This window comes from Panthera tigris, chromosome D1 (genome assembly GCF_018350195.1).
Source record: "Panthera tigris isolate Pti1 chromosome D1, P.tigris_Pti1_mat1.1, whole genome shotgun sequence".
Taxonomy (NCBI): domain Eukaryota; kingdom Metazoa; phylum Chordata; class Mammalia; order Carnivora; family Felidae; genus Panthera; species Panthera tigris.
The window spans coordinates 14,523,577-14,551,014 of NC_056669.1; the positions used below are offsets into that span (position 1 = coordinate 14,523,577).

Consider the following 27,438-nt stretch of genomic DNA (forward strand, 5'->3'; position numbering starts at 1 on the left):
TACGGGAGGGGACTACAAAGGGCTTGAATACCAGGGGTCAAGGATCATCGGGGGCAATCTTGGAAGCTGGCTATCAACACCTGATGATTAGGAAGACAATAATAATAGCTAACAATTTTCTGACACATACTATGTGCCAAGCACTGTTCTAAGCTCACAATAAACCTACAAAGTAGGTATTATTATCTCCATTTCACAAAAAAGTTAAGTGGCTTACCAAGGTCACACTATTAGTAAAAGACACAGCTGGGATTCAAACTCAGGCAGTATAGCTCCAGAACCACACTCTTAAAAACTATGTAATACTGCATGTCAGGTATTATTTCATTCCAGTGAAGTGTTGCCCATTTGTCTCCGGAATGGATGTACCAGTTGAAACTCCTCATGAGTTTTCATTCCCCATGAGAGCTCAGTCTCCTATTTTTGCCAAACCAATAGATATAAAGTAGAAACACATTAACACTTTAATTTGCGTTTCTCTAATTACCAATGGGGTAATATACTTATTAGTCATTCTGGTTTTCCCTTTAGATTTTACCTATTTATATTCTTTGCCCATTTTTATCTTGTGTTTTGTTTCTCTTCCTGATTTGCAGTAGTACTTTCTATATTCAGTCTTTTATATATGCAATCCCTTGTCAGTTTTAAACATTGCAAATATTTTTTCCTAATCTGTACACATCTTTAACTTTGACTATGAGATGCTTTGTTGACCAGAAATCTTTAGTTACGAAGTAGTCAAAGGTATCAAATCTCATGGATAGTGCTTTGGGGATCTCATTTAAGAAATCTATCCTCACCCCAAAGTCGCAAAGACAGTCTCTGATTTTTCCTACTGGTTTTAACATTTTACCTTTCATTCAGGTCTTTCATCACTTTGGGATGTCTTTGTTTTATATGGTGTGAGGTAGGGATCCAACTTTATTGTTGTCCATATATAAGTCAATTTTCTAAACGCCATTATCTGTTTCTTCTCCACTAATTTGTGACACTACCTTTGACATACACCATGCCTCCAAACAGCTACTTTTATTCCTAAGTCTAGTTTAGCACTAATTCATGTTTTCTAAGAGGAAGGAACTATCACTGCCAAAGTTTTTACTCCCACTGCTTTCTAGATTAATGAAAAATCCAACCATCACCCTCCAAGATCCATGGAGGTTCAACATTAGCTTGTGTTCTTCCCAAAAACAGAATACCCAGTTAAGAGCATGATTGTGAAAAAATAAATGTATGTTTATTAAAAAAGAAAAACCCTAACCAAGAACAAACTCTGGGACACTGAAAATGCAATGCTTCCTCTGAAGGCCAGCAATCACCAGTGTTGGAACACCTGAGAAGTACAGGTGCCTCAGTCCAAACATCAGGTCTCAAAATATTCTTCTGTAGTCAAAACTGGCATTCAGGTTGTTGGTCTGTGTGGACCCTGATTACTAGCATAGACAGCTGTTACAGCTGGATGTCTGGCTGCCCTATGTCCACTACCACAACCCACAGCCGCCCCACAGCCTCAGAAAAGTTACATATCCTCAACACTCCACTTGTAGGCAAGTTCCTCCACCGCCTTCTTGCTGGCAAGCCTGGCAAAGCGCTTCTGTTCAAATCCATTGGATCTGCAATCAAGAGACACTGATCAGCCAGAATCCTGAACTGGACATTCATTTTTGAAAAAAGAGAAGAGTTCACAACCTAATAGATAAGGAGGAAAGTAAGGCAGTCATGTGAAAATATGTAAGGCATATGCAATAGAATCAAAAAGCCAAAATACATCATTCATCCTTTTATTAGTTCTTATTCAGACCCTTCTGCCACTCTTTTGACAACTGTTTCAAACATTTACTACTCTACAGGCCCAACTCCCTCTCAGCTGATGTCTACATCTTATAATTTATCCATTCGTTACACAACATTTAGTGAATTCTTATTACAGGCACCTCTCTAATTGCACTTCACTTTACGACACTTCACAGAATGTATTTTTTACCAACTGAAGATCTGTGGCAACCATGCATCAATTAAGTCTATTGGTGCCACTTTCCAACAGCATTTGCTCACTTCGTGCCTCTGGGTCACATTTTGGTAACTCTTGCAATATTTCACATTTTTTCATTATTTGTTATGGTGATCTTTAATCAGTGATCTTTAACGAAACTATTGTCAACTGTTTTGGGGTGCCACGAATGCATCCATGTAAGACAGCAAACTCAGTTGATAAATGTTGTGTGTGTTCTGACTGCTCCACTGACCGGCCACTCCCCCATCTCTCTCCCTCTCCTCCAGCCTATTCTCTGAGACACAGCAATATTGAAATTAAGCCAATTAATGACCCTACATTGGCCTGTAAGGGTTCAAGTAAAAGAAAGAATCACACGTCTCGCTTTAAGTCAAAAGCTAGAAAAAAGACTAAGTTCAGTGAAGAAGGCAAGTTGCAAGCCAAGATGGGCTAAAAGCTACGCCTCTTGCGCCAGTCAGTCAACTTGTAAATGCAAAGGAAAAGTTACTGAAGAAAATTAAAAGTGCTACTCCAACAAACACAAATGATAAGGAAGCAAAACAGCCTTACTGCTGATATGGAGGAAGTCTGAGTGGTCTCGACAGGGGATCAAACCAGCTATAACATTCCTTTGAGGCAAAGCTTAATCCAGAGCAAGGCCCTGAGTCTCTTCAATTCTGTGAAGACTAAGAGAGGTGGGGAAGCTGCAGAAGAAAGTTTGAAGCTGGCAGAGGTTGGTTCGTGAGATTTAAGCAAAGAAGTTGTCTCCATAACATAAAAGTTTGAGTGAAACAGCAAGTGCCAGTGTAAAGCTGCAGCAAGTTATCTAACAGATCTAGCTACCTAAGACAGTCAGTGAAGGTGGTTACACTAAACAGATTTTCAATATAGATGAAATGGCCCCCTACTGGAAGAAGATGCCACCTGGGACTTTCATAGCTACAGAGGGGAAGTCAATGCCTGGATTTGAAGCTTCAGAGGACAGGCCGACTCTCTTCCTAAAGGGCTAATGCAGCTGGGGACTTTAAATTGAACTTCTTAAAAGAGCTTGTATTCACTGTCTACACCTCCTCACTTTTCATTCACTCCTTAACACATTGGAACCTAGCTTTTGTCTCACCATGGCACAGTTAGCTCTCTTTCAGGCCGCCAGTGACCTTCCCTATTGTCAAATCCAGTGATTTCTCCTTCTGCCCAAGTCAGCCACCAGGTCCTGACACCTCATCCCTGAACACTTCCCTACAGTTCAGAACTCCACCTCCTTTACCCTGACCTACTGCAATAGCCTTTTACCTTGTCTCTCCACTTCCAGATGTGTGCCTTTCAAATGCTTCACATTACTGCCTTAGTGATTCATCTATCTAATACACAAAGCTGCTGTTATTCCTTCAAGGGCCCTCCTTTGCCTTTAGGGTGAAGGCCACACCCATCACAAATGCTTCTAAAGCCTACTGTGACCAGGCCCCTGCTTACCTTTCCAATCTATCACATACACTCCAGGTCACACCTCATGCTCTCCAACAGTAGCAAACTGCTTACGACTGCCCCCCCATAACACTATGATGTCCCATACCCTTATGACTTCACACTTCAACCTCCTTCCTCTTCTTATGTTGGCTGGCGACTGATATCCCTTAAGACAAAGCTCATGTATATTCTAGAAAGCTTCCCCTAACCGCACTCTCCCAAGGCTGAATTTACTCTACCTTTGTGCTCCCAAGCACCCTGAAAATCCTCTATAGTAATACTAAAAAGTAGTATTGAAATTATTTACTTGTGTTTCTGCTCTAGATGGAAAGTAAGTTCCTAAGCTTAGGGACTATCACTACCTGTGAGAGCCCAGCAGCTGGTACACAGCTGCCTCAAGTAATCACATCTTTGCTAAGTGTTACTGAACTGATGGAGAGAACAGGCTTCCTTCCCTCTTTCCTAACACCCTCCCTAAGGGATGAGTAGGATGAATAACAGAGTGTTTTAGGAAGGGAAGCTTACTACAAACAGCTCCATCTCTAACCTCAAAAGCATGCAGGGTATTCTAGAGCACCAAGGAAACCACTGTTTTTTGCCCTGGGGAATAAGTACTTAAGAGAACCAACACTAATATGATCATACAGACGAAGGACATATGAATAACAAACCAAACCCCACAGAATCAAAAAACAAACCACAAGAGAATGCACAGTAGAAAAGCCTTGGACTATAGAATCAGGAGCCCATGATTCTTAATTTTTTTTTAATGTTTTTATTTATTTTTGAGAGAGAGAGAGACAGAGTGCGAGCAGGGGAGGGGCAGAGAGAGGGGAAGACACAGTATCTGAAGTAGGCTCCAGGCTCTGAGCTGTCAGCACACAGCCCGATGCAGGGCTCTAACTCACGAACCGTGAGATCATGACCCGAGCCGAAGTCGGACACTTCACCGACTGAGCCATCCAGGCGCACCAGGAGCCCAGGATTCTAATTCCAGCTTTTTCAGGTGAGCTAAATAACTCGAGGTAAGTAGTTAGATTTATCTGGGCCTTGCTTGTCTTTTAAATAATAATGGGATTAGATTAATTGACCTTATGAGTTTTTCCAACTACAGATATGTTCTAGAAATGTTCACTTGCAATGGGCCAAAACCAGACAAACTAAAAGAGGTGACGAAAGAGTGAATAATGAGAAAGAAAACAAAGATGAGAAAGGGAACTAAAAGGAAAGATGTAAGAAAAAATGCTAAGTGGAAGAAAACTCCTGGGAGAGCTGGAGACAAATCAGATATCAAGAAAATACTAGGTCAGGGAGAGTTCTGAGTGTGGGTCCAAAAAAAAATTTTTTTTAAATAGGAAAAAAAAAAAAGGATGGCCTCAGTGTAGCAGGGAAAATCTCTAGGGTTGTGGCTATAAAAAGATCCACTTCTGGCTATAAGACAAATCAGCATTCTGAAAAATGTCCTGCTACCAAAGAGCCTATATCCAGTGAACTGCAAACCAAAGTAGTAAGCTAGCCTGAAACCACAGCCACCCTGAGGATACCCAGTATCAGGAACTAGAGCCTCAGATTTTGATGGCAGCTTGGGGGACAGAAGACAATGCCTCAGGTCCATAGGAGGTGGGACAATGGATTTCAGTCACAGCAGAGGAACTTGAGCAGACTACTCTATTCTCAGACAGCGATTATAAAATCTGGACAAAATATGAAAGTGCAAGTATCTAAAATTCTTTGAAGGCATGGGAAAGTGACCAAAAGCAGGCAGAACCTGGATGAGTCCATTTGTAAAAAGATTTGTGAGCTTTTTGCCAGAGGGCACTTCCCGGTCTGCACAGCTCATGGAGGCAGAAAGTCACAGGCTTATTAGCTTGAGGTATCAGTGCAAAGAAGGCAGAGCAGCTAGAAAATCAGGAAGGAAACTCTGAAGGGGAGGAAGCTACAAAACAGATGAACCCTGCAATGTACACACAAACAGCACCTAAATCCTTGGCTAACTGCTAAACTGTGCTTGCACAGGGGAACCACACTGGGCCCAGTGAAAAAGCAGCAGCTAGAAATTGAAAGAACTGAGCAGAAATTGTAGCTGCTGCCCACTGCAAAGGAGACAGCTTTCGGAGCTCAAATGCACCCACTTAACAGTCTACTGGAAATAAACATCAACATACTTCAGAGAAATATAACAGAATTCCAAGTTCTGACAATGTATCACTTACAGTATCCAATATATGTGAAAAAAAAAAATGACCAGATATGTCAAGGAATAGTAAAATGTAATCAAACTCAAGAAAAGGCTATTAATAGAAACCAATCCTGAGGTGACCTAAATGTTACAATGAGCAAACAGGACTTCAAAGCACCAATTATAAATATTCTCAAGGAAGAGGGGAATGTCTCATAATGAATGAGCAGATGGAAAATCTCAGCAGAGAAATACAAACTATCAAACAGAAATTCTAGAGTTGAAAAATACAATAAACTAGCTGAAACAAAAAATTCACTGTGTGGGCTTAATAGATTGGAGATGGCAGAAAGTCAATGAAGTGGAAAACAGATCAACAGAAACTATCTGACCTTAAGAACAGACAGAAAAAATGATGCTAGAAAAATGAACAGGACTTTAGGGCTCTGCGGAATAATATTAAGTGGTGGAAAATAACGTAACTGGAGAAGAAGAAACAGTAGTTCAGAAAAAATAACTGATGAAAAAATAGCCAAATACTTCCCAATGGTGAATAACATGAATTTAAAGATCCAGAGAGCATAACAAACCCAAAGCAGGATAAATACAAAGAAAACCACACTGAGGTACATGATAAACTGGCTAAAAACCTAAAACAAGAAGAAAAATCTGCCAGAGAAAAACAATATATTACAATGTGGGGCAGGGAGTAACAATAAAATAAATGAGGACTAAGGATTTACTTCTAATTAGAAACAGTGGAGGCCATGTTTCCGATTCTGTGTCTCCCTCTCTCTCTGCCCCTCCCCCGTTCATGCTCTGTCTCTCTCTGTCCCAAAAATAAATAAAAGACGTTGAAAAAAAAAAAAATTAAAAAAAAAAAAAAAAGAAACAGTGGAGGCCAGAAAATGATGAAACTTTCTTAAAGCGTTGACAAAACTGTCACAGAATTCTGATACTATCAATCCAGAGTTCTATGTGTTGGTTCACAACCTTGTGAGCTTCCTGGGGGAAGTCTGAAATTGGCCCCAGTACGTGGAGGGCAAGAAGAGAACAAAAAAAAAAAAGAGGCAGGCCACTCCACATTGATAGGGGGCAAGTTTAATAGGCAAGGGAACTTACATATGAAGCCTCTCTTGGGCAGCCACCTGGCGAATCTCAAAAACTTATACAGAGGCCTTAACTGGATTCAGCCACATATTTGGCCCAGGTGGTCTCAATAACACCTTACTCTTTCAAGGCTACAACCTTGAAAAGGGTAGGCAGGACACACATTCCAAGGATAAGAGAGCGGGTAAGAGGCCTCTGACTGCCCTGGGTCCAGCTTCTGGGTCAACAAGTGGTAATGTCATCTTGATGACCTCCTCCAATAATACGTCAGTAAAACTATCCTTGAGAAATGAAGGTGAGAAAAATGTCTTTAATTTAATAGAATTGTGCCAATGTCAATCTCCTTATTTTGGTAATGTACTATGGTTATGTTAGGTTATCGTTGGGGGAAGCTGGGTAAAGGGTACGCTGTAACACACTGTACTAATTTTTCAAGTTCTTATCTAAAATTATTTCAAAACTAAAGTTTTTAAAAATTAAAGGTGAAATAAAGACATCTTCACATCAACAAAAACAGAGAATTTGTCACCAATAATCCTACACTAAAGGAATATTAAAAGTTGTTTAAAGAAAAAAAAAAAAAAGAGCACCAGAAATGGTAAATACATGAGTTAAATATTAAATATTAACACTTATATATTTTGTTGTTTTTCCAGGTTTCTTTTTAAATAACTGTAAATAAAAAATTCGAACACTGGAGGGGTGCCTGGGTGGCTCAGTCGGTTAAGCATCTAACTTGGGCTCAAATTATGATCTTACGGTTTGTGAGTTCAAGCCCCACATCAGACTCTGCACTGACAATGCACAGCCTGCTTGGGATTCGCTCTCTCCTTCTCTACCCACCCGCACCCATGCTTTCTCTATCTCTCAAAATAAATAAACTTTTTAAAAAAATTAGAACACTATATTGTGGGGTCTATACCATTTATGTAATATATATGACAACAATAGCACATACAACAGAGGGTAAGTGGAACCTCAGCGTTACATACAAGGTTTGTGTATTTTATGTGAAACAGTACAGTTATAAACTCCCAGTAGGCTGTAATGAGTTAAAGATACATACTGTAATCCTTAGAGCAAACACTAAAAAAGAAAACTGCAGAGAGGTTTAGCTAAACAGATAACAGAGCAATTAAAATTCAATACTAAATGTACACACCTAAAATCCAAAACACTGACAATACCAAAGGCTGGCAAAGGTATGGAGCAACAGGAATCCTCATTCTCTGGTGTAACAAAAAATGGTATAGCCACATTAGAAAACAACTGGCAGTTTCTTATCAAGTTCAACATAGTCTCACCATATATTCCAGCAATCACTGGGTATCTACCCAAATGAACTGAAAACTATGTCCACATAAAAATCTATACACAAATGTTTACTGCGGCTTTATTCAGAGTTGCTAAAAACTGAAGATGTCCTTCAACTGGGGAATAAACAAACTGATACAGCCACATAATGGGATATTCATGCAAGAACACGGATAAACCTCACATGCATTTTGCTAAGTGCAAGAAGTCACTCAAAAGGCTCCATATTGTATGATTCCATTCCTGTGACACTCTGAAAAAGGCAAAACATAGGAACAGAAAGCAGAGCACTCATCACAAGGGTTTGGTGGACAAAGTGTAACTGACTAAAACAGGACTTACAGGGGAAATTTTTCGATGATGTAGCTGTTCCATACGGTAGTAGGGTGGTGAATAAATGACTCCATGCATTTGTCAAACCCCACAGAACTATACACAATAAAAAATAAACACTAACATAAGCAAACTATAAAAAGGAAAAATCACCCAGGAAGTCAGGAGATCCCAGGATAGACGGGGACTATGACAAATGAATCTATATTACAAATGTATGACATAACAGTACTGGGGCAGGGCAGTTGGAAAATGGTTCTTTCACTAGAAATTATAAGGGTAGTAACAAAAGTAACTACACTATATTTTTGTTGGAAATCTGTTTCTGACTTCTGAATCTCTCAATTCTGAAACTGTTTTACATGTATACAGAGATGAGCAAAATGGACGGTACATGCGGGTGCTAGGTTTCTCAATGCTGAAGAGGGAAGTTACAGACAAGCCGGAAGAAAAGGTAATACTCCACTAGAGTCAACATTAGTATGAATTCATATTTACGAATCTGTATACATAAACATGTACATATACAGACACATATGTACAGATAAGTAGGTACAGAAATAATAACAAATATGTGTGCGTACATGAATTACTAGACATGTACTACCTAGCTCTGTCTGCTGGCATAGCCTAGAAACAATGACACCCCAGTAACAAGTACTTCTAGCAGTCAGATCTTGGTTTCTAAATACCATTATCCATTAAAAGCAGCCAGGGCTGCTTGGAGAAATGGCTGATTCTAGGGCTGGGACAAGGAACATACAAGATGAGCCTGGAGCATCTTGCGGTATCAGAAAGTCAGAGAGTACTCAAAAAACAAAAGGACAGGGCATGCAAAAGGGACACCTTAAAGAATTCCCAGTAGCTAAAGAACAGAACCATTTATTTAAATAAATAACAAAATAAATAACGTATTACTGGATTACAATCCACAGTATAAAATATGCATGAATCATTACTGATATAAATAAATAACTGACTAAGCAGATGGGGTGACAAAACAAATCCCTATAGAAAAAGCCCAAATAATAAATGTAGCTATGCCACCTACAGGTCACCTTTTGAGTACAAGCTAAACTCAGTGACTCACTTCTAGAGAACTAAGTATGTACGGAAGGGGAAAAAGAATAACTAAAATGGAGATACCTGGCAAACACTCACTACAGCTGAACCAAGTGACTGAGGTTAACACTAGGGATGTCCTGTTGTTACCAGGTACCGGTTAAATGATGTGATGAGAAGGGCATGCCACCACTGTGGCATTCTTTCCAAAAACCCATAACCGCAGTCTAACCATGAGAAAAACATCAAATGAACCCACTTTGAGGGACATTTTACAAAATAACTGACCATATTCCCAAAAATTGTCATGGTGACAAACAGCAAAGAAAGACTGAGAAACTGTCACAGACCAGAGAAGAATAAGGAGAAATGACAACTAAGTGCAATGTGGGATCCTAAACAGAAAAGGATTTTACTGGAAAAAACTGGTGAAATCCAAGTAAAATCTGGTACATTAATAGCAACATACCAATGTTGTTCTGATAAATAAATGTACCATGGAAATGCAATGAATGATAATAAAACTGGATGAGGAGTGTATAGGAATTCTTTATACTATCTGCAAATTTTCTATAAATCTAAAATTATTCCAAGACAAAAAGTTTACGTTTAAAAAAATACAAAAATTAATTTTCAAAACACTCCCCCAAACAACTGCAGGATACATATTATCCTCATATGCAAATGGACTATTCACCAAGGTCAACCATATACTGGGCCATAAAACACATCTTAATACATTTCAAAAGATCAAAGTATTATGGAGTATATTCTCTGACCTCATCAGAATTAAACTGGAAATCAATAATGGTGAGATACTACAGAAGTCTAAATGTTTGGAATTAAACAATGCATTCCTAAATAACTAACTAATAGATCAAAGAATGAACCAAAATCCAACACACATTCCGGAAAAAAAAAAAAAAACTGTCAGCAAACTAGGAATAGAAAGGAACCTTCTCAACTCAGTGAAGGGAATCTACAAAACACCTATAGCTTACAACATATTTAATGGTAAAACACTGACTGTTGTTCTCCTAAGATTTAGGAAGAAGGCAAAGATGTCTGTTCTTACTACTTCTATTCAACAGCTGCACTGGAAGCTCTAGTTAGTACAATTAAGGTAAGAAAAAGAAACAAAGGGCATTTGGATTGGAAAGGAAGAAGTAAAACTCTATATTCACAGAGGACCTGATCCTCTAGGTACAAAATCTGATGGATTCTACAAAAAAGTTATTGTACAAAAAGCTTTAATTTCAGTAACAACTGACACTTGTCACCAATGATAAAATTCAAGACTTTAAGCATAAATTAGAATTTGAATACACTTGGATCCGCCACCATGAACTTTAGCTTCCTATTAAGATTTTGGTGATGAGATCAGAGGTAACGTTAACAAGTACAAATCACTGATGTTGTATAACGAAAAATGTCAACATTTGGCAGGTCTGAAAAACTCAGCAAGCCACTATTTTCCAAATGACCAGCACATGATGTTATAAAATCACGCACTGGCAAAAGATCCCTACAAAGTGAAAAAAAAAAAAAAAAAAAAAAAAAAAAAAAAAGAAAAAAAAGAATTTTAATGTAACAGTATTAAAAGTTCTTTGATATGGTTTCAGACTCCATGTTATAAATCACCTTTAAGAAACTATCACCTGTTGAATTTCTGTGTAGTACAAAATATAATACACCTTCCTTTTCTAACAACCTATGTATAAGGCTGGGTTGTTTTTTTTTTTTTTTTTTTAAGTAGGCTTCATGCCCAGCCCGGAGCCCAATGCAGGGCTTGTGTTCATGACCCTGAGATCACAACCTGAGCTGAGATCAAGAGTCAGACATTTAACCGACTGAGCCACCCAGGTGCCCCACAGCTGAATTTTCTAAGGCTAAGCTTTCTTTCAATACTCCAACTAAACAAACTGCAACGGACTCAATGCAGAATCCTGCTATCGACTATTAAGCCAAACATTAACGAGATTTGCAAAAATGTAAATCAATGCCATTCTTCTACTTTCTTTGTTTGGAAAATAGTTATTTTTCTTAAAAAATATGGTAATTATATTAACATAATGGCTTTATTATGTTTTTAATGAACTAATTAATAAACACTTTTTAAACTTCTCAGTTTAATTTCTAATAAGGTAAATATTAATACATATAAACCATATAAACAAAAGCTGTTTGGGGTTCTCAAGTATAAAGGGGTCTTGAGATCAAAAAGTTTGAGAACCACTATGGTAAACGCTAGAACAATGTCCTTCCGTAGCAAGAGGAGATGGGATCTACCATGTAAACAGAGAGGCAGACTTTGAACAGAAGCACACAACAGACAGTAAGTTAGAGTAAATGGGTACAGATGCTGGCCGTAGGGGTCAGGAAGATATCGTAAGTAACTCATTCCTAAGTCAGTGAAGAGAAGGTTCAAGGGCTACATTTTAAAGATACAACATATGAAAGACTCCAGACTACCACCCATCACTCATCCCCTCTAAACCTTAGAAAACATCTCTAGAAGTGACCAATGTCAACAACAAAGGGTATCCTATCGGAAGCAGCACAGCTGTTTGTCCAGAGCTTTAAAAAAACACTTTGAAAAGGAAAAACGGAGAAGGAGGAAGAATATTTTAAGCATGGGAAATGGGATTTGGGGACCTCAGAAACAGAAGCAAGCCAACTGCATATTATTAACTTTGTGGTTAGAACAGAGAATGAGGCAGAGTGTAGAGTGATGTAAGAACGGCTAGGAAAGGTTAGGGTCAGATGGAAAAGAAAACAAAAATGTAGGAAATACTCAGGCTTACCTGTCAACTCCATCCCAGCGATATCCAGGCCAGATATTGAATCTGTTGGGAGGAGGGGCAGGACCACTGTAGCGAGGTCTCACTGGTGAGAGGAGAGAGGGAGAAGTTAGTTACCTATATAACTCAATCCAGAGTCAGGTGGCAGTGGGAACAAAAATTTTATACAGAAATCTCTAGTGAGCTGAACGCAAATTTCCAAACACAAGGAACCTAAAAAACTGTATGGGAGAGCCTTCTCTGCACCTGACTATGTATCATCAAGCTAAAGACTATCTCTCTTTACACAAGTCACCTTCATCTCTGACGAGTCCCAGAAGGCTCACCTTTCTTATTCTTGTTCTCCTTAGCCTTATTCTTCTTGATAAAGTTGGCCATGGGGTCCCCCTCTCTTTCCTGTTCTCGCAGCATCCGATCCAGATCTTCATCATCAATGTAGCGCGCCAGAGGCTTTTGCATTTCCTTCACTGCATCCTCCACATTTTGTTGCTGCTGCCGGCTCTGGGCAAGCCTGGGCAAAAAGAACCAAGAGCGTATGCTGTCCCATTTAACATTTGCACTCACACTGAGCGGACCATACTGCTACATTTGGGGAACTTCCTTTTCCCAGCAGCGTCGGCCAAATATTGAAAAGAGCAAAACTAGAATACCAATGCCAAGTATGGAGTACCCCAGTATCTTAGGAGGGAGACCGAGCACACTGAACCTTCCATTCGTGAAACAGCTGTGAAGGTGCAACGAACTAACTCACTGGTCAGAAAAGTAGAGAATGACCTCCTCCAGTCAGCACAGTCTTGTTCTCCATTTCAGTGGTTCTCTTACCCTTTTCCCCATTGAGCATACAGCTCCTCTCTCTCCGAGTCCTTCTCTGCTTTTCTCCTTTGCTCTAAACGTTCCAGTTTCAAATTCCTCTTACGACCAGACTTATCTCGAAATACAGTTTCGGCATACTGGAATTCAGCTGCAAAGGAAAATTATACTTTTAAAGATAAACACCCAGGTATCAGAACTGGGAATAATATTCTAACAGTTGAAATCAACGTGGGATTCTGATGCTGAATAAAAACTTTTGCAGCCAGACTACAAGTAGTTCCTACCAATGTCTAACTAACCTTTGTCAAGAAAGAAAAGAACCACTTGGGACCACTAAGAAGTTAAAATAATGCATAAAACCAGAGCTGAAATTTGATCTCAATTAAAAGTTTAAAATATCAGATACAAGAAGTTACGTTAAAAAAATAAAATAAAATCTACATGAGCCTCGACTGGTCTCTGCATTTTCATTTTTACCTTCAAACGCCGTAGTTTCTTGGTCCCGTTTCTTGAGCTCTTGCTGCTCTCGCTGTATGTCAGTTAACACCAACCCAGTTCTTGCCCCAGAATACATGTGTGCAGCCTATGCAACGGAAAAGGGAGCATCCAACATTAATGAGACGATGTAGCAGCAGGCTCCAGGGTAGACAGGTGCATTTTTGCCTGACGATGAGCAATAACCAAACCAAACGACTCCAACTTTGTATTCTCATTATCGACCACAAGATTCACAAAATAAAAAAGAAATAAAATTGAACTTCATGGCAAATTAATAGTACTACCAAGTTTGAAGAATAAACACAAACACAAACTAACAAAATATTAAAGAAAAAGCTAAGCATCTAAATAGTTCTGACTTTTCAGTATATAAACTGTAGACATGAAGACACATTCTCAGGTCACCTGATCAGAAGCCTGTATCAAGCTCTAAGCCCTTCAGTAGAGACCCACACTAATAAAATATTCCATTTAAACTACAAACTCAAGCAAGTCTAAGGTCCCTCAGTTGTGGATATATTTCAGGATAATGACAAGTTGTGACCAAATCAAACCCTCTTACTAAACCCTATTTCATAGCAAGATAACCAACCAATGCATAAACGGAGTATACAGTGTATTGCGGTATCCTTAAGCAATGTGCTCAATTTAATATGAAACTATCCATGAAGTAAACAGATACCTAAAATGTCAAGGGGTCCAGCTGCAACACAGACCTCACTCTGTTTCCCAGAAAAGAAGAACCCTACTTCCTGGGCCAGGGACACGCTGCCAGGACCATGTGGACTACAGAGGAGACTTGCCTGAAAAGTCTGGGTTGGAGGTAAATGTGCATACTACAGGCTCTATTATTCTCTTTCTTAACCAACTCACTGGAATAAGATTCTTTTCCTAGCACTGGGGTGCTTTACAAAACAACTGCTCCAAGTTCATGCAGATGTTCTGGGCAATTCATGCTTCATCACAGATTTAAAATAAAACACAGACTTCCCAGGTGGTATGATTCGTAAAAGTAATTTTATATTCTAAATGCCTCTTAAGATCTGCAAATGGAGACTGGTAGTCCAATTTATAATAATCAACTGCTTACACTAAAGTCTGACTTTGTTCTGGGCACTGTGCTAAGAGTTTTACTTATACGAGCTAATTTAATTCTCACAAGAACCTCATGAAGTATATACTACTATTATCCCCATTTTACAGATGAAGCAGCTGGGGCTTAGAGATCTCACATATCTTGCTCAAATATCACAGACAGTAAGCAGAAGCAGGAGGATTTGAATGTCATCCAATTAACACAAAGTTTGTTCCAAACTCTACTCTGTAAACTATAGTTCTCAGTTTATTCATGAGAAAATAGGAAGTTTTTCCAGACCCGTTAAAAAATGACATTTGTGGAATAAAGAGGATATAAAGTCAGAAGCTACTTAGGAACCGGTATTTGCAAGTTCATCCGGGCTGGGTCACAGGCAGTCCTGCCTTCAGAAGGAGCAAAGAGCTCCAGAGGTAACTCTGCACTAGATTTACTCTACCAGGAACTACCCCCTCCCTCTCTGGTTTGTATCTCTGAAACTTGTACAGAAATAGAAAAGCGCAGTCACTCTAAGAGAAGGTATGGCTCCTGAAAATTCCTACCTTCTTTCCTAGAGGCTGACTCCTTCGAGGTGGAGACAGATCGGAATCAGAAGATTTGGCCCCCTGTTTCCTCCTTGGTGGAGACAGGTCAGAATCAGAGCTCCGGTATGTAGGTCTATTCCGTGGAGGTGACAGATCTGAATCAGAATCTTTGTGCCCTGAACTCTGCTTTTGCCGTGGAGGAGAAAGATCTGAATCAGAGGCTTTCCGACTATCATCTGGGTAGGAGGAAGAGTCCAACATGTGACTCTGATATCTCCTAGGCGAAGAGTTTGTATGAAATTTCCTATGGCTGGGGGAAGAGTCTAGAAATTAAAAAGTAAAGTCTTTAATCCCATTGGTGGAATCTTAAAAATGGAACTTATCAAGCTAATGTCCAATATTCATTTGGTCCTCCTCTAAAGAGCTATCACTGTCCTAAACACAAGTACAGATGACATGGGAAAAGAGCAGAGTCAGACACAACTTTTACAACCAACAGGCAGGATGTGGGCTTCTATTCCCAAGTTACTAGTGACTGTGACTAGCATGTGAGGCCTCAACATACTCACCTATGTCATATTTATCTGAGCACAGAATGGGAGAAACAATTCACACTCAGATCTCAGGGCTGTGGCAAAAGTTACAACTGTCTAGAATACACTGTGATGTCAGAGACTAAAAGATAACGATATATTTTATTTAAGAATGAAAACAGGGGTGCCTGGGTGGCTCAGTCGGTTGAGTGTCCAACTTTGGCTCAGGTCATGATCTCACGGCTCGTGAGTTCAAGCCCCACGTCGGGCTCTGTGCTGACAGCTCAGAGCCTGGAGGCTGCTTCGGATTCTGTGTCCCTTTCTCGCTCTGCCCCTCCCTCACTCATGCTGTCTCTCTCTCTCAAGAATAAATAAAACAGCAAAAACTATTTAAAAAAAAATGAATGAAAACAGTACCTAGTGAGTAAACAAATCTCACTGCACAGGCCTGAGTTGTAGACAGAAACATCACAAATCACCTCCCAAAGAAGCAATGGGTATCCACAGTCTTAAAACCACACATGCCCCTTAACTAACAAATCAATTTCTACTTTGTTTCCCAGGAAACATACCTAGAAGTACTTAAATTTCCAGGAAATCTATCTAAAAGTAGATAAGGAAATAATCCCGAACAGAGCAATGATTTATCTACAAGGATGTTCATTTTAAAATTATAAAAACAAAATTTATAAATAACCTAAAATATGCACTATTAGGGAAATGGTTAAGTACATTTATGTAACAGAACACCAATAAAGCCCACGTTAATTTATGACACGGCGAAGGTAACATTAAATGAATAAACCAGGCAAGATTACACATATAACATGTATATACTACATAGAAAGGGCTCAACTATATAAAAAATGAATAGAAAAAGGGTTTAAAAAACATTGGCCACAACACTAAGAGCAAATGGCTTTCAACAAATTTTGTACCTTTCTTCTTTGTACATTTCTATACACCCTGAAGTTTCTACATCAAACATGTTGTATTTTCACATGGGGTGGGGAGAAAAAACAAAAAAATATATAAAAATGTCTTCCCTGGGGTGCCTGAGTGACTCAGTTGGTTAAGCGTCCCACTCTTGGTTTTGGCTCAGGTCATGACCTCAAGGTTCATGAGTTCAAGTCCCATGTCAGGTTCTGTGCTAACAGCATAGAGCCTGTTTGGGATTCTCGCACGTGTGCTCTTTCTCTCTGCCCCTTTCCCCCTTAAAATAAAAATAAACTAAAAAAAAAAAAAAAAAGGTCCCCCTTGCCACTGTAAATTTTAACTCCCCTCAGCCCAACCTCTCCTCATTTCCCTACAGTTTTAAAACTTCTCCAAATAAATGCCATTCTCATTTCTAAAGACCACAAGAAGTAAAAGGTCCAAAAGAAAGCACTCAGAATAAGTCCCTCTATGGACAATCAAATGCTTACCTTTAGAATCATGCTTATGGGATTTTGCTTGCTTTTTTCGCGGAGGAGAGAGGTCCGAGTCATACTCATATTTGCTGTTCTTTGGGATTGTGTGAGATGGTCCCCGCCCCTTCGAATGTGGAGAAGTTTTGCTAGAAGCTCTCTCTGGGCCTTTACTGCTTTTGGGTCTGGGCAGTGAATGAGGGACACTAGCAGCCAAATCAGGGGAGTTATGATGGGCCCTCCTGAGCTGCGATGTGTCCAAGGAGTCATGAGTCCTTCTAGGTTGAGATGTGTCAGGTGAGCTATTTTGAGCCCTTCTGGGAACAGAGCTATCTGAGGAATTGTGACAGGCCCTCCTAGGAAGAGATGAATCTGGTGTGTCATGATGGGTTCTCCTAGGAGACATGCCTGAAGAATGACGATGAGGCTTCCTGAGGGGAGAAGGATCCAGAGAAGTATGACGGACCCTCCTTGGGGGAGATGGGTCCGGGGTGTCGTGACGGACCCTCCTGGGGGGAGATGGCTCTGGGGTGTCGTGACGGACCCTCCTGGGGAGAGATGGGTCCGGGGTGTCGTGACGGACCCTCCTGGGGGGAGATGGGTCCGGGGTGTCGTGACGGACCCTCCTGGGGGGAGATGGGTCCGGGGTGTCGTGACGGACCCTCCTGGGGGGAGATGGGTCCGGGGTGTCGTGACGGACCCTCCTGGGGGGAGATGGCTCTGGGGTGTCGTGACGGACCCTCCTGGGGGGGGATGGGTCCGGGGTGTCGTGACGGACCCTCCTTGGGGGAGATGGGTCCGGGGTGTCGTGACGGACCCTCCTTGGGGGAGATGAATCCAGGGAGTCACGACGGAAGTGTCTGTGTGAGGGCAGATCTTCACTGTGACCTAAACACAAATAGCAAAAGTAAGATCCCCACAAATGCCCTATTCACCCTTGATATGCAAAGTTTCAAAAGATGGCCCAGGAGCAAACATCTCAAAACTACTCAGAAATCTTCTGCTTAGGGGCAATAAACCAGCATTCACTCATGAATACCTTAAAAATAACCTCTCCTAGGGGTGCCTGGGTGGCTCAGTCGGTTAAGTGTCCGACTTCGGCTCAGGTCATGATCTCGCAGTTCGTGGAGTTCGAACCCCACATCAGGCTCTGTGCTGACAGTTCCGAGCCTGGAGCCTGATTCAGATTCTGTGTCTCCCTCTCTCTCTGCCCCTCCCCCACTCATGTTCTGTCTCTGTCTCAAAAATAAACATTTAAAAAAATGTTTTAAAGAAAAAAATAAATAACCTCTCCTATCTGCCTAACGAGCCATTTAAATGCATTTTTCGTATTATACCTTTTAAGGTACACTGGGCAGGTATCCTTGTTTCACAGACATGTGAAACAGAGGCTCCAAGGAACTGAGTGATTTCTTACCAAAGGTCACAGCCACTAAGACGAAGAGATAGGCTAACACCCTGATCCTCTCTCAATCCAATGCTCTTCCCAAAACTGTGCCTGTGCAGAGCTCCCAGTCAGAGGCTCCTACTGATATTTAGACTAGGTAACACACAGTTTATACTCACTCTTCTTTCAAAATGCAGACTGACTAAGCCTGTGCCGCATCAAAATGAAATGTAATTAACTATTTGATCAATGTCACCATGCTCTTTACTGGGGGGAGAGCACCAGAAAAAAAGAGGGATCAGCATTTCCTGATCACGTATTACAAGTCCATGGTTTATATGGATTCCCTCACTGAATTCTCACAAGCCTGAAAGATAAATACTGTTATCCCATTTTATAGATGAAGAAGTTGATACTCAGAAACACTAAGTCCTACTGCCAAAGTCACACTGCTAATAAGTGATAGAGGATCCATTCCAGATCTGTTTGACTGTAGAGTCCATGTGCAATCTTTTAAACTAGGCAGCTGAGGAAAGAGTTTGAAACTTCCAGTTTTCAAAGGTATAAGAGAATGAAATGTTTACAGCAACTCAGGACATTTCCAAAATCCAGTATTTCTTATCATTGAGCTCCGCATCCCAAATTCAAATAAATGCTCGGTAGGACCCAATAAATACTTGCTAAGTGGATGAATTAAACCAAGTCAACTCCTTTGCTTTGGGAAATAGTCCTATCTGATTGCAATCACCACTCAGAGAAAAGTACTGATATCTGTGGGACACCTGACAGCAAATCTAATCCATGGCGTTGATAAATTCCATGATATTTACAAAAAGGAAGTAAGAATCAGAGACCAAAGAGGATATTTCCAGTGACAAATGGGGATGGAGCAGTGAGAGTTAAGTAGAAGAAAAACAACTATTCAAGGGTGATGGGGTGGGGGTTCGGTATCTCTTCCTAGACCTATAAATATGGAGACATGAAGATTCTCTGAAAAAAAGGACTGTGGAAAAAAAATAAATAACAACAAAGAAAAAAGAAAAAAGGATTATGGAAAAGATTAGAAACACACCCACAGAGAAAAACAAAATAGTAAGAGTGAACAAGATTCAGATAAAAGAATACATACTGATAATAAACTTTTAATTCACAGAACATAATAATAATATACTGAAAAGTAACTGAGGCAATAGTGATCACTAACCTATAACCAACAGTCACTTTTGTTATGCATGTTTTTCTTATCAGAATTGTAGGATAATTAACATAAGCACAAAATATAAAACAGAAAGAACAAATCTTGTTTAGGAGTTAATTCGTCTACTACTCTGCATGTATGAAAAAGGAACAAGTGTCGAGAGTAAACTGGAGTTAAATGGCTATACAGAAGCAAGATTCCTGATTATGCTAGGTGGGAGAAAGACCAAACCAATTACGAACAGGTCTTGTCAGGGCACCTGGGTGGCTCAGTCGGTTAAGTGGCGGACTTTAGCCCAGGTCATGATCCCACGGTTCGTGAGTCCGAGCCCCGCATCAGGTTCTGTGCTGACAGCTCAGAGCCTAGAGCCTGGAGCCTGTTTCGGATTCTGTGTCTCCCTCTTTCTCTGTCCCTCCCCTGCTTGCACTCTGTCTCTCTGTCTCTCTCTCTCAAAAATAAAAATAAACATTAAAAAAAATTTTTTTTTAAAAAGAACAGGTATTGTCTCCACTCAAGACATGACAAACAAATGTCATTTGTCCATTCTCAAAGAACTCAAAAACTTTTTAAATAGGGAGTTAAATTATTAGCCTAGGGAGAGGGTACACAGTGGGCAAGTGGAGGATAATGCACTGCAAAATACCCATGTTTAAAGGAAGAACGAAGAAAGACTTAACTATATACTAAGTGCTGTCCTATTTGGGCCAGAGGTCAGTGGTTACTGCAAGGCCCCCACATAAGTCACTTCCTGATTTATGTGTAACCTAAGTTAGTAACCCTAACTAATGCCGAAATAGAAGAGAAAATGGGACACCTGGTCTCTCAGTTCCCATGTCTTGCTACCTCCGAAGAAGTTCTGAATTCTTTTTCGCACTGTATTTTTCAGGATTAAGGACACACTAAAACAACCTATATATGCCTCTAAAAAAAAAAGTGTAGAGAAAAAAAAAAAAAGGCTTCCCCTATAAATGGGAAATTTAGATTTATCTACTGTTGAAACTAACCTCCTAGAAGCTTCCATTTGGCACTGGAACGAAAGGCTTCCATCTGCTTTACCTCTTCTGGCCGCTCATCCACAAACTCAGCCACCTGTCAGAGTTAGGACAACTTACGTTGAGAAAATCCACAGGATCCAGTCAAGGAGCACTACTGTTTCAGGAACCTAAAGCTATCACCATTCCCATTCTCAATGCACACGGCACACATGAGTCCAAAACAGCCATGAAGAAACATGTAGAAATATGTAGTGGTCCTCAGTTATGTTTGTCCTATGAGATGTTTATCTGATTGACACTGGATAGTTTAATTATACATCTTTCTCTGACTAATCAATTTTCCTCCAAATGTGAACTTCTTCATTACAAACCTTCTTTATCAACCTGTCAGGTGCACAACTGCCCCAGGGAAGCTAAAAGCTAAATTCCTTTCACCTTTCTACTTTTATGTTATATCCAGAGTGACAATACAGGCCGGCTCCCTGGCACTCCTATCACTCATCAAGGGCTTCAGGCTCCTTATGAAACCTTCGTTGTCAGAGGTAGTCACAATGACAGATCTTCTTAAATCCAACCAAAAGAAATCATTAAGAAGTACACAGAATCACAGAATCTTTAAGGGATAAAAACATTTCAGATCATCGAAATTCCCAAACAAATCTGGAATATTATTGTATCCTTGATAAATGATCACTCACCCAGTCCCTCCCTGACAGGGACCCAATTAATTTACAGACAGGGAACTCATTATATTACAAGATAGTGCATTGTATTTGGGGGCAGTGCTACAAAGTCCTTAGTTTTATTGGACCTGTACCGACTTTCCTGTAACTTCTTTCCAGTAACCCTAGTTCTGACCCTGATGCAACTGATGCCCTTTCCACAAAACAGACTGTCAAAGATGGCTGGTGTTAATAAATTCTAGTTAAAGAATAGCAACCATGTGCCAGGTACTGTGTTTGGGGTTTACTTATATTATCTCACTCAATCCTCACAACAGGCCTGCAAAGAAAGGTTCCACACTAATAAAGAACAAACTAAGACTCAGAGAAGTTAAGTAAATTTCTCAATGTCACAAGCCAGCAAGTGGCAGAACTGAAATCCAAACCCAGGTCATAATTCACCTCTATTTCTCTACATCACTCCTCATGTAACCTGGTTTTGAGATATCTCACCAGGTAATAAAAGCACAGGCTTGAATTCAAGCAAGATGAATTGAGATCTAATCACCAGCTCTGCCACTGAAAATGTGTGCAGCCTTTGGCAAGTTATTTTCTCTAAGCCTCGATTTCCTCATTTGTGAAAGGACTCAAAGGATTGCTATGAGGATTCAGTGAGCTAATTCATGTAAGCTAAGCAGCTTGGGACATGGTAAATGCTCAATAAATTACACCTATTATTCTTGTGCTCCCACTGCTATTGTACTTGTCCTAATTATTTTGCCATTGTTACTGGTGGTGGCGATGGTCTTGCAGTAACAAAAATGAATTCAATAATCAAGACCTGTTTTAACCAGAGTAGAGAGGAGTGGAGCTAAAGCCTTCCTCGTTCAGGTTTTAAGGCAATCATAAGAGCAAAAGACAGTATCGTAAAGGAAAATTAACAGACTTGACTATAGAAATTAAAATTTTTAAATGTCAAAGCTACTATAAATGAAAAAACAAATAATAAAATATATCTATAACAGGTAAGACAAGTAATATATTGTATTACATAAACACCAAATCAATGAAAGAAAATTTTAAGTCCAATTTTCTAAACAATGGAAAAAATACCAAAAAATTCATAAAATACGAATGCCTATAAACATAGGAAAAAAAGTATTCACTATTTTTCTAAGAAACAATACCATTGTTCACCTGCAAACTGGCGTAAGTTCACTATTATTTCTGTTGTTGTAAATAATGCTCCAGTATTGATGAAGAAATGGGGAAAATGGCATTCTCAAACAACTGTAGGGGAAGGAGAAACTGGTACCACCTTTTGGAAAACAATACGAGAATACAGCTCAAAAGGACCATACTTCCTAACCTATTAATTCCACTTTGTGGGGATAGAGAAATAAACAGATTTCTACAATGATTTATGCACAAGAGGTTTCTCAAAGCGCTATATTTCAAAACAGAAAACAATCCATACGTCCAGTAAGAGGACAGGTTAAATTAATGTATACAATGAACTACCACTGAAACCACTAAAAATCACATTCTCAAAGAATATTTTAAAATCTTACTAAAGTATTCACAACATATTATTAAATGAAAGAGCAAGCTCCAAAACCATAATTCAGTATGATCTCAATTATATCTTAAAAAAAATAAATAAAACAGAAGTCTGTATTATCTATGGGTTAAAGAGATGGGCATCCAAATGGGAGCAGTTGCCATCTCTGGATAGTCACAGTATAAGTGATTATTGTATTATTTTCAGAATTGTAAACTTTCTTATAATTTCCAAATATTCTACAATTAATATGTATTGCTTTTGGAGTGCCTAGGTGGCTCAGTCAGTAGAACATGTGACTCTTGATCTGGGGGTTGTGAGTTCGAGCCTCACACTGGGTGTAGAGATTACTTAAAAATAAAAATAAACATTTAAAAAATTATGTATTGCTTTTATAACATAAAAAAAATGTTGTAAACATTAATTGACTGGTTCTGACTGAAACTAAATTGGTCACTTATGATCACTACTTCCCTTCATCCTTTTCTTTTGTTTTTAAAGTAATCTCTATACCCAACATGGGGCTCAAACTCAAAACCCTAAGATCAAAAGCCACTCGCTCTACTGGCTGAGCCAGCCAGGCACCCCACTATTTCCCTTCTAATTACTGATAAATTTTTTCTTAGATGATGTACTACAGAATATGCTAGACATCAACATTCAATATACTCATCAGGAATTCATTTTTACAACTTCAGTGCAATACAGCCCAAGAACAGCTCTCCTTTTCACCTTGTTTCTCAGCAAAGTTTCCATGACGGTACTAATCCAAGATTATTTGCCGATCCGTTTGCCCACTTGGTTCTTACTCATCCTTCAAAACTCAGTTTGGATATTTATTTACTTCCTTAATAGAATCTCCCAGGAGAATAAAAAAATGTGCCAGTTTCCCTGTGCTCTAATAGCACTTGGTACATATGTGAAATGTCTCTCCACCATTTATCACATTGTTGAAATTATTTGAAATTCTGTCTCCCATCTAGGGTATCATCTCTAAAGTACAGACACTAGGTTTTATTAACCTACGTATCCGCAATACTTCGACCAAAGTATACGATTTTAAACTTCGTTGAATCAATGAAAAACAAGGAGCAAATAAGTTTCCTGTAACTGAACCTGAACACTGTTTGCAAGGTACATTCCAATAAACTGAACTATGGCTAATCGTAAACATATTCTATTGCTGATGTTGAGAAATTTTGCCACTCTGGGATTAGTTCCCATTCCCAGGCTAACAGGGCCCTCCATAAACAAAGAAAACAGTGCACAGGCATCATCAAAGAAGACTACTTTAAAGCATCTTTGATGGGCATCTAGGTGGCTCAGTCAGTTAAGTGTCTGACTCTTGACTTCAGCTCAGCTCATGATCTCACGGTTCATGGGTTCGAGCCCTGCATCAGGCTCCAAGCTGACAGTGCAGAGCCTGTGTGGGATTCTCTCTCTATCCCTCTCTCTCTGACCCTCCTGTGTTCTCTCACTTTCTCAAAATAAAAAAATAAAATAAATAAATAAAAATAGCTCTTTGAAAAGTGTCACCCCTTTTCTGCCCTCAACGTTCCCCCTTATAAATCTACCCTGTACTGGGAATGGAGATTGAGAGACAGGCTTGCATTTCAAAGTCCTCAACACAGACTCAAAAGATACATACCACAGGCAAATCTCCATCATCTTCCTCTTCCTCCTTTTCCGGTTTAGTGGTGGAAATAGATGTCCAGCTCACATCATCATCCACGATCCGCATTCTAAATGTTAAAAAAAAAAAAATCAAAAAACAAGAATCAATCTTGGATAACAGCCTACAAACACTACAGATTGTAGCATAGAGCTCAAAATCCTACAAGATTCTGCAAGGTCCAGTCTTTGCCTATACGGCCCACTTCATCTGGTACCCCTGCCTCCACAAGTTCACTACCTCACTTTTGGTGCCTGGAATGAACCAAATTCCTTACCACATCAGTTTTCACATAAGCAGTTCCTTCCCTCTGTCTGACCTACTCTTCTCGTTCTTTACTGGAAAACTCTTACTCATTCTTAAGATCCTAGCATACATTTAACTTCCCGGAGCATGTCTTCCTTAACTTCTCCCCTTATTTCCCTCAACTAAGAACCCGTGTTACACATCCTTGGAATACTTTCACTGCATTAATGCAAAGAAAATAAATCAATTCGTTGTGTAATTAGACGTTTAAAGCCTGTCTCCCCATTAAACAATAAGGTCCACCAGAATGGGGACTAGGCCTTCTCATTCACAGGGATATCCTCAACGCCCTGAAGTAACTGGCATAGGAAGTGCGTACTGAATAAACGTCGGTCACACAAACCATGGATGAGTCCAAATAAATAACAATGACTGCCATAATGTGAACAGTTCTGTTTGAAAAGCCAGTATCACTTTATACATCTCTAAATCTTGTTTAATGTTAATTTATTTTTGAGAGAGAGAGAGAGAGACAGAGTCTGAGTGCCAGCAGAGGAAGGGCAGAGAAAGAGAGACACACAGAAGCTGAAACAGGCTCCAGGCTCTGAGCTGTCAGCACAGAGCCCGAGACAGGGGCCGAACTCACGACTGTGAGGTCATGACCTGAGCCACAATCAGACGCTTGACACATCCAGGCACCTCTACTTTATACACCTCTAATCATAACCATAAAATGCTATCATTATTACTCTCTTTTATTTATCATGGGGTAGCACAGCGGGGGAGGGGCAGAGAGAGGAAGACAGAGGATCTGAAGTGGGCTCTGTGCGGACAGGCTGACAACGGCGAGCCTGATGTGGAGCTCAAACCCGCGAACCATGAGATCACGACCTGAGCTGAAGTCGGAGGCTCAATCGGCTGAGCCACCCAGACGCTCCAGTTATTACTCTATTTTAAAGATGAGGAAACAGGCTTAGAGAGACGACGTGTCCCGCCCACAGCCACACGGCTCACAAAGTGGCACAGCTCGGACTCAAACTGTGGTCTTACTCCAAAGCCCAAGCGAGTTTCACTACGTGGCACTGTGTCCAAAGAATCCACCCAAGTCAGGAGGGCAGGAAGACAGAGAGCGAGAGTAGGCAAGAATCAAATCAGGAAAGGAAATGGATTTGTTCTTTGGAACTGGGCATATTGGTTCCCTAGGGCTGCCTAACAAAGTACCACAAGGTGGGTGGCTCAAAACAACAGAAACTATTCCCTCACCGTTCTGGAGGCTTGAAGTCTAAAGCCAAGGCATCTGCAAGGTAATGCCCACTGGGAAGGCTCTAAGGGAGGACATTTCCTTGACGTCGGATGGCCCCAGGCATACTCTAGCTAGTGGTAGCCTACACCCAGTCCAACCTCAGCCTCCATCTTCACAAGGCTGGGTTCTCCCTATGCCTCCCCCCACGCCCGAGTTTCCCTCTTCTTAAAAGGACACAGTCAGGGGCGCCTGGGTGGCGCAGTCGGTTAAGCGTCCGACTTTAGCCAGGTCACGATCTCACGGTCCGTGAGGTCGAGCCCCGCGTCAGGCTCTGGGCTGATGGCTCAGAGCCTGGAGCCTGTTTCCGATTCTGTGTCTCCCTCTCTCTCTGTCCCTCCCGCGTTCATGCTCTGTCTCTCTCTGTCCCAAAAATAAATAAACGTTGAAAAAAAAAATTAAAAAAAAAAAAAGGACACAGTCATACTGGATTTAGCACCCGTCGTAATCCACTAGGAGCACATCTTAACCAATTACATCTGTAAAGGCACTATTTCCAAAGAATATCACATTCCGAGGCTCTGAGGGGACGTGAACGGGGGAAGGGCACTATTCAACCCAGCACCGCGGGCTACAAAGTTTTCTCATTTGAAAAATGGGGATATTAAGAATACCAACTTCGTGGTTGTATCATAAAGCTTAAATAAATTCATCTACGTCTAAAGTACTTAGAACAGCATCTGGTGCATGACAAGAACTGTTAATAGCAACACTGTGAAGACCAACAGGAAGTAAGCACAGGTCTCTCACTCAGAACCGGAGTCCCTGGGATTGCTGAACCCCACAGACAGGTTCTGGGCCCTAAATACCCAAACACGGAGGCTTTGGATGAGCTCCACCATTATTCTCAAGGCAAGATACTCATTCTCTACTGGAGTGGACGGAACGCTACGAGGGCGGGAAAAGAGGAAAGTTACAGCCGGGCTGGAGACGTCGAAGATACCGCCCAGGGGCGCGAGGGGGGCGCGGGGCGCCAGAGCGGGGCTGCGGGCTCCGGCCGGACGAGCCCTGCGAGGAGCGGGGCGGGCGGCCCGGAGACGGGGAAGCGCCGGCCGAGGGCGGAGTTGGGGAGAGGGGCGGCGAGTCGCCTCCGGCCCCGCCCCGCCAGAGCCAACTCACCCCTTGCCGCCGGCCCCGCCAGGCTTCGGCCGCTTTCTGCGACGCCGGCGACCCGACTCGGGGGCCCCATCGACGCCGGCACCTGCCCCAGACAAATAACGCTTCAGGTACTCGGCCTTGGAGACCGGCGGAGCTGCCGCCATGGCAGCGGCGGGGGCGGAGAGACGGCTCG

At 40.8% G+C, this 27,438-nt stretch overlaps 1 protein-coding gene across 2 annotated transcripts; it reads right to left on the bottom strand.

Moving 5' to 3' along the window:
* Positions 1–1,215: 1,215 nt before the first annotated feature.
* On the bottom strand, positions 1,216–27,438 carry BUD13 (BUD13 homolog). Of its 2 annotated transcripts, XM_042959687.1 has the most exons (11): positions 27,267–27,438; positions 24,578–24,671; positions 20,716–20,800; positions 17,724–18,014; positions 17,145–17,606; positions 15,206–15,510; positions 13,550–13,655; positions 13,082–13,220; positions 12,586–12,770; positions 12,263–12,344; positions 1,216–1,613 (listed from the first exon to the last, which is right to left on the bottom strand). In XM_042959687.1, the coding sequence occupies exons 1-11, from the start codon at positions 27,407–27,409 to the stop codon at positions 1,520–1,522; spliced, it is 1,986 nt and encodes a 661-aa protein (XP_042815621.1). In that variant the 5' UTR covers positions 27,410–27,438; the 3' UTR covers positions 1,216–1,519. The 2 variants fall into 2 exon arrangements, with proteins under 2 accessions (XP_042815621.1, XP_042815620.1); XM_042959686.1 differs by having other exon boundaries at positions 17,145–18,014.

Coding starts and splice junctions, on each gene's coding strand:
- BUD13 (XM_042959686.1), bottom strand. CDS start 27,409: ATGGCGGCAGCTCCGCCGGTCTCCAAGGCCGAGTACCTGAAGCGTTAT. Junction 20,801..24,577: donor ATGATGGAGATTTGCCTGTG/GTATGTATCTTT, acceptor TAACTCTGACAG/GTGGCTGAGTTTGTGGATGA. Junction 12,345..12,585: donor GGAGAACAAGAATAAGAAAG/GTGAGCCTTCTG, acceptor TCCTCTCACCAG/TGAGACCTCGCTACAGTGGT.